Source organism: Macaca thibetana, chromosome 20 (genome assembly GCF_024542745.1).
Source record: "Macaca thibetana thibetana isolate TM-01 chromosome 20, ASM2454274v1, whole genome shotgun sequence".
In the NCBI taxonomy this organism is placed as follows: domain Eukaryota; kingdom Metazoa; phylum Chordata; class Mammalia; order Primates; family Cercopithecidae; genus Macaca; species Macaca thibetana.
Window position 1 is genome coordinate 18,596,770 of NC_065597.1, and position 7,448 is coordinate 18,604,217.

At 47.5% G+C, this 7,448-nt stretch overlaps 3 protein-coding genes across 5 annotated transcripts in view; 1 reads left to right on the forward strand and 2 right to left on the reverse strand.

Moving 5' to 3' along the window:
* Nucleotides 1-3,626, reverse strand: part of ADAT1 (adenosine deaminase tRNA specific 1) — a 28,331-nt gene extending 24,705 nt beyond the window's left edge. The window contains exons 1-3 of one of the 3 annotated variants that reach the window (XM_050772727.1): nt 3,592-3,626; nt 970-1,159; nt 605-673 (exon numbers count right to left, since the gene is read on the reverse strand). In XM_050772727.1, coding sequence (XP_050628684.1) covers nt 605-673; nt 970-1,138 — 238 coding nt within the window. In that variant the 5' untranslated portion in view covers nt 1,139-1,159; nt 3,592-3,626. The other 2 variants (XM_050772725.1, XM_050772726.1) reach the window with 2 other exon arrangements.
* The window catches only part of CFDP1 (craniofacial development protein 1), a 934,470-nt gene that overhangs the window by 341,883 nt on the left and 585,139 nt on the right, over nt 1-7,448 (reverse strand). The window lies entirely within an intron of this gene.
* CNTNAP4 (contactin associated protein family member 4) overlaps nt 1-7,448 on the forward strand; it is a 990,511-nt gene that overhangs the window by 70,177 nt on the left and 912,886 nt on the right. The window lies entirely within an intron of this gene.

Genomic DNA, 7,448 nt, shown 5'->3' on the forward strand with positions numbered 1-7,448 from the left:
GACCAATGCGGGCGGATCACCTGAGGTCAGGAGGTCACGACCAGCTTGGCCAGCATGGTGAAACCCTGTCTCTACAAAAATACAAAAATTAGCCAGGCATGATGGCAGGTGCCTGTAATCCCAGCTACTCGGGAGGCTGAGGCGGGAGAATCGCTTAAACCCGGGAAGGGGAGGTTGCAGAGCAGTGAGTCGAGATCGCGCCATTGCACTCCAGCCTGGGCGATGAAGCAAGACTCCAAGCAAAAAAAAAAAAAATTGCTTTCTAGGGCTTCAGAAACCACTCAAGCTGCATCCTGTACCTGCTACAGAGCCCCAAAGCCTTCCAGACCCAATGTGGAACAGCTAAGCCCAGGGAATCTGGTTTGAGCATGAAAATACTGGCTAGCTTTCAGTTATTCGGAAAGCATGTTCCTAGAGGCCTCTGCTTTGATGGTGGATTTCCATTCTCCAAGTGAGTACTGTCCTTCCAACTGGACTGACAGTCAGTAGGAAACAAATGCCATGCGCCTCAACTGACATGGCCATTCTTCTCTGACAAGGAGAGTAAAACACGGACACTGGTTTCCAAAGCTAAATCTTTGTTTAGACTCCCACCCATGCTTACCGCTCTTCCTCATTTTGGACTGGCCTATGCATTTTGTTCCCGTTCCCATTGAGACAACTTCCTTTGTCACTGTGGGAAAAAAACAAATCGTGTGAGTTCTGAGAAACGGAATGCTCCCCAGTGCTCCGGTACAATCAGCCTGCACACTCCTCCAGGAGATTCTCAGAGGCCCACTCAACCAAGGCCTGCGGTTCCAGCACGGTGGTCTCCCACCATCAGAGGCACTGTGCCACCTAGCGGAGCACAAGCACACATGCCTAACATCGTAGTTCACACCCTACCCACGACTGTCCCTGCACAGTACAGCAATGTATAATTTTCTCATCTTCCACAGTGAGGAGCGTGCCAAGGAGAAAAAGTCTTACCTTGTGCCGGCTTATCAGGGGTGTCGCAGTCCTGGTCAGCTGGAGATTGTATCTTCACCACAGCTGCCAACAATGTCCACTCATGGTTTGGCTCAGGCTTCCCCTTCTTGGGCAGCCTGATGCCATAGTGTTCATAGCACAGCAGAGCAATCTCATCTGCGGTCCACATGGTCTGAGCTGGTGCTGAGACCTTGATCAAAAACCACAACCATCAGAAGTACGGAAAGGAGAACCAGTGCATGATGCTACAGCCTCTCATATCCATGCTTCAAGTCTTTCAAATGGAGCCCAACTAGTCAGACCGAGGTTTCCCTATCTGGAACTCTACGGATCATTTTCTCCTCCTATCTCCCTGCCCCCTTTTCATTTTTAATGAAAGATCAAAGAAACCTCAAATTCTACCAATCCCCCAAAATACTGTTTCAAGTTTTTTTTTTAATGTTAGATATCTGATACATTTCTAATGAGTCTGCATCCTCTACTCCACATTAAAGGACATGAGAAGGAAATGTCCTCACTACTCCAATTTTCATTGGAAACAGCACATAAAGGATTGCAGACTCACTTGCTTTGGGCAGACCCTCACTGTATAAGGTTTATCTTTCTGGGCAGATGTTCTTATGTGTCCTCTTTTTCCAGGCATTTTATTTTTCTCTTCTTTCCCCTACAGCAGAGTGGTTCTCCACCGCCCTCGAGTAAATCCCCACTGAGATGTTTCTCAGCAGTTATGTGCTCTCATAGAGCTCTACTTAAGGGTGTGGGCTTTGGAGTCAACCTTTCTGGGTTCTAATTTTGGCTTTCCCACAAATCAACTGCGATGCTGAATAGACTACTTAACCTTGCTGTGTCTGTTTCTTCATCTGTCAAAAAAGTGATAATATCTAACCTATTTAGATTATTGTGAAGATTAAATAATACTTAGGGTTACTGTGAGGGTTAAATAATACTTATAAAAAGCATTTGCTACAATGTTGAGCATGATTAAGGTCAGCTGTGATTACTATTACAAGATATAACATTTGATGATTTTCCTGGTTAACTTGCCTTTAGCTACTTGCTGGTGGGGGTGAAAGGGGGAGGGCTGTAATGGGCATAGAAAACCATGAAGAAAAAAACCATCAAGCAGATCCCTAGGATACTTTGCAGGGAAAGTATCTCACTCTTGGCCCTATCAATGCTCACTGGATACATCCTGACCTCATTTGGACTCAATATACAAAAAGCTTCTTAGTAGAAAATGAACTTGTATGGTGACAGACATAGCTAAACATTGTAAAACAAAACTGAAGGCTGGGCGCGGTGGCTCACCTGAGGTCAGGAGTTCGAGACCTGCCTGGCCAACGTGGTGAAACTCTGTCTCTACTGAAAATACAAAAATTAGCCGGGCGTGATGACGCGTGCCTGTAGTCCCAGCTACTCGGGAGGCTGAAGCAGGAGAATCGCTTGAACCCGGGAGGCGGAGGTCGCAATGAGCCGAGATTGTGCCACTGCACTCCAGGCTGGGTGACAGAGGGAGACTCCGTCTCAAAAAAACAAAAAAGGCTTTCCTGAGTCCCAGTTCAGGTAGCTTTTGAAAGATGGTATTGCTATGAATCCCCCTGCAGCGCAATGTGCAGGCTTACTACTGTAGCGAACCATAATGGTAAATCAGACCATAGTGATTTCAAACAAAAATTTGCAGGAAGTGAGACACGGTGACCTGAAAGTCAGAGCGCCAGTGCAAGCCTTATCAAAAGAAAGCACAGGGGATCATAGAATCCTCATTTGGAAGGGACTCACCTCTCATTTCTAGGGAGACATCACAGGCAGTATAGTTTATGAAGACCACCTGGCCATCGACCTGAAACTAAACCAGAGGTGCAATTCACAAACCTCAATAGCCAAGGCAGGTAGAAGTTGCCACAAGAAACAGTGACTCCCTAAAACGAAGCAGCCCAGAACGGCATCATCTCACTCAGGTAGTTGAGTCTGAATGGGCATGCCCAATTGTTGGAATGAATAAATGTTTTGCTACACTGGGTCCATCATAATTCGAGCCTAAACCCCCTCCTAGATCTTGAAAAACTTGAAGAACTTATTAGCTGAAAATAACAGCTCAGTTAAACAGGCATGTATTTGCCCACAAGACCGCATCTCTGAACAGTTTCAACAAGCGAAAAAACTGACGTCCTTTCCAAAAAAAAGGAAATCGGCTGCCAGGGAAGAAAAGGCTTTAGCGATGCTCGGAAGAAGGGACTCCTGCTTCACGCTGCCTCCCTTCCTAATACTTCCGGAAGCAGAGCCCCTTCCCGGCCGCTGGAGAAGCCCGGGTGGGACCCCAAGTCGGCCAGTTACAGGACGGGAGGCGCCAGGCAAGGCACTGAGGTTGTGCAGTGGGAACAGCATGAGCGCCTGACCCACTAGGTCCTGAGGCTGCCAGGCCAGAGGCCCCGCGCTCGCCCGCAGCAGGAGCTCTTCACGCGCCGGCTGCTGACAGTTCCAGGCGTGGAGCGCCTTCCCACGTGAAATGCGTCCCAAAAGATACGGTCCTCACAACCTCTTCCCTCAAAAACAGACTCGGTAAAGTTAGCCCGGATGCACCTGCCCCGTCTCCCCACTGCTTCGCTGAGGTTCCCCTCCCACCTCCACCACACGCGCCTCGGAGATAGCGAGGAGAAGCCGCCTGCGAGACGGACGTGACGTCACAATGCCGCCAGTTCCTTCCGGCTCCCGCCCCCAGAGGCGCGCAGTGCACGCCGGGCCTTGTAGTTTTTCCGGGGAGTCGGTGCCAGGGCCGAGATTCCCACGCTTCAAGTCCCGCAGCCCGGCCAGCGTCCTAGGGATGCGTGAAACCGGATGATGGGAGCCACCTGCTGGCTTAGATATGCCTTCACCTAGAACTAGAATGATGTATCTTGCAGCACTACCCTGAATGTTTTGTTTGTTTGTTTTGAGACGTAGTTTCACTCTGTTGCTCAGGCTGGAGTGTAAAGGCGCGATCTCGGCTCACTGCAACCTTCGCCTCCCCGTTCAAGCTGGTCTCCTGACTAGGCTGAATTTCTGTCTATAACATCACTGTCCTATAGATATACAATTCGAATTATATACGTAATCTAAAAATTTCCAGTAGCCGGCCGGGCGCGGTGGCTCAAGCCTGTAGTCCCAGTACTTTGGCAGGCGAGACGGGCGGATCGCGAGGTCAGGAGATCGAGACCATCCTGGCTAACACAGTGAAACCCCGTCTGGAACTGCAACTGGAAAAAAAAATTTCCAGTAGCCTCATTAAAAAAGTCAAAATAGAAACAATCAGATATTTTATTTAACCCACACATCCCAAATAGTATTATTTCAACATATAATCAAAAATTTTTTTGAGATGGAGTCTTGCTTTGTCACCCAGGCTGGAGTTGCAGTGGCGCAATCTGGGATTGTAACCTGGGATTACAGATGCCTGCCATCACTCCGGCTAGTTTTTGTTATTTTTAGTAGAGACGGGGTTTCGCCATGTTATCTAGGCTGGTCTTGAACTGACCTCAAGTGATCAGCCCGCCTCGACCTCCCAAAGTGCTGGGATTATAAGCATGAGTCACGATGCCCGATCTCTCTCTCTCTCTCTCTCTCTATATATATATATACACACACACACATATATGTGTATAAATACTTCTGTTTTAAATGCAAAGTTTAAAAAATCAGATATATATGTGTGTGTATACATATATATATATATATATATTTTTTTTTTTGAGACAGAGTCTTGTTCTGTCACTCAGGCTGGAGTGCAGTGGCGCGATCTTGGCTCACTGTAAGCTCCGCCTCTCAGGTTCACGCCATTCTCCTGCCTCAGCCTCCCAAGTAGCTGGGACTACAGGCTCTTGCCACCGCGCCCGGCTAATTTTTTTGTATTTTTAGTAGAGACGGGGTTTCACCGTGTTAGCCAGGATGGTCTCGAACTCCTGACCTCGTGATCCGCCTGCCTTGGCCTCCCAAGGTGCTGGGATTACAGGTGTGAGCCACCATGCCCGGCCGCCCAGTATCAATATTTTAAAAAACACTTATGTTCTGTTCTGTTTTTAATGCGAAGTTTAAAAAACCTGATGTGTGTTACGCTTAGAATACATCTCAATTTGGACCAGCCACATTTCAGATGCTGTATAGTTGCATGTGGCTAGTGGCTACTGTAGTACAGTACTACTACAGTGTAGTGGACAGGTCTAAAAACCTTTGGATTGCCAGGAATAGGTAATATAGCTGTCCAGATAGTTCAGGGGACTTTGTCACTCAGTAACTGAATGCCTATATTACTAAAAATGAAATAATTCATTTTTCTTTGTTACCCCTCAGAAATGTATGCAACTTGCTCAACCCCATCCCTCTCTCTAGTTCAAAGGAAATGGGCCATGGCCCTCCTCCAAGGCCAAAGACTTTGCTCCTCATTCCTGTCCAGTATCTTTAATCTGCAACTGACTGCCTCTTCTGTCTTTAAAGAAATATTCCAGTGTGGGTAAGGGGTATCAAAGACCTTCTTCTAGGGTTCTTTATCTCAGAGATTTGTATTACTAGCAATCTAGTTGCACAACTAAAAAGTGAGTCATCTTCCTTGTTATCTCCCTTCCCTTAATCCCCTTAGTGCAATCCATTACCAAGTCCTGTTGATCTTACTTCCTATCTCTTGAATCCATCCATTTCTCTCCACTTCCATGCCAATATGCTAGTAAAAGTCACTAGCATAGAATCTCTTGGATTGCTACGCTCATCTCTGAACTTCCACCTTTTCTTGCTTAACTCCAATTCATTTTTCACAGAGCAGCAAGACTAATCTTTTCAAATCACAAATCTGATGTCACCCCACTGCTTAAATAATACTTCAGTGAACGCCTTCTCAGTACTTTATTTTTTTTTATGAGATGGAGTCTCCTTCTGTTGCTGAGGCTGTAACACAGTGGCACAATCTCAGCTCACTGCAACCTCTGCCTCCCGGGTTCAAGCAATTCTCCTACTTCAGCCTCCCGAGTAGCTAGGATTACAGGCACATGCCACACCACCTTGCTAATTTTTGTGTTTTTGGTAGAGACGGGGTTTCACCAGGTTGGCCAGTCTGGTCTCGAATTCCAGACCTCAAGTGATCCACCTGCCTTGACCTCCCAAAGTGCTGGGATTACAGGCGTGAGCCACCATGCCCGACTGGCTTCCCAGTACTCTTAAAATGCAAAAATCAGGCCGGGCGCGGTGGCTCAAGCCTGTAATCCCAGCACTTTGGGAGGCCCAGACGGGCGGATCACGAGGTCAGGAGATCGAGACCATCCTGGCTGACACGGTGAAACCCCGTCTCTACTAAAAAATACAAAAAACTAGCCGGGCGAGGTGGCGGGCGCCTGTAGTCCCAGCTACTTGGGAGGCTGAGGCAGGAGAATGGCGTGAACCCGGGAGGCGGAGCTTGCAGTGAGCTGAGATCCGGCCACTGCACTCCAGCCTGGGCGACAGAGCGAGACTCCGTCTCAAAAAAAAAAAAAAAAAAAAAAAAAAAAAAAAAAAAATGCAAAAATCCCATAGTAGTGCTCACAGTACTGTACTGTCAGCCCCTTCCCGCCTCACCTGGTGCCGTATTTCTTTGGGCTTCTGTACTCTGTCACTGGTCTTCTCCATGTCCTTTCCTACCACAGGGCTTTTGCACTTGTTGCCATACCGTGGAAAGCCCTCTTCCCTTCAGATCTAATGTCCTCAGAGAAACCTCCTCTAACTAGATCCATGGCCATTATAGTTTCTCAATACCCCATGGACCTCTCTTTCGAACCATTTACCTGAGCTGCCATTTTATACAATTTTGGAGGATGATTTATTACATATCTATTTTCTTTACAAATGTAGATGCTTGATGAAGTTTGGGACCATGCCTGTTTCTGCTCACCCCAGCAGAGCAGTTAGCAAATTGTGAGCCTGCAACTGTCTGAAGAAGAAATGGGGACTTTATGTCCCTTCTAGCTTTCACACTCTTGGTCATTTTTCCTGCCAACCCCCACATACAAGTTGTCTACTGCTGCCTCAGTTCCTTTCTATCCCCAGCCTCCTTAAGACCAGACAGCTGGCTTCTGCCTCCAGCCCTCCATTAAACCACTCTGTAAAGTCACTGATGACATCATCAATCCTTGTAGCCTTTTTCAATGGTGTGCATTGACAGTATTACCGGAAACCTGGTCCCTTACCTGGCCTTGGCCTTCCACCACCTCCCTTGGTGAGGTTATTATGTCCCGTTTTAGTTACCACTCCCTTTCTTAGGATGTGCCATCTGAAAATGTTTCTTCCGAAATGCCACCTGGTCATGTACTGCTTAAACGCCAGCAGGGGTGAGCATGCTCCGCACTCCCTGAGGTAGTTCTGCTGGGTAACTCTGAATGCTTAGGTTGTTTACCAGTTACAGAAACAGAAACCTGCTCTGTGAAAGGAGGCTGGCTGCTCCCAAACTGGGATGCTTGCAGGTTTCGCTGCGGTGCAGAAGGTAA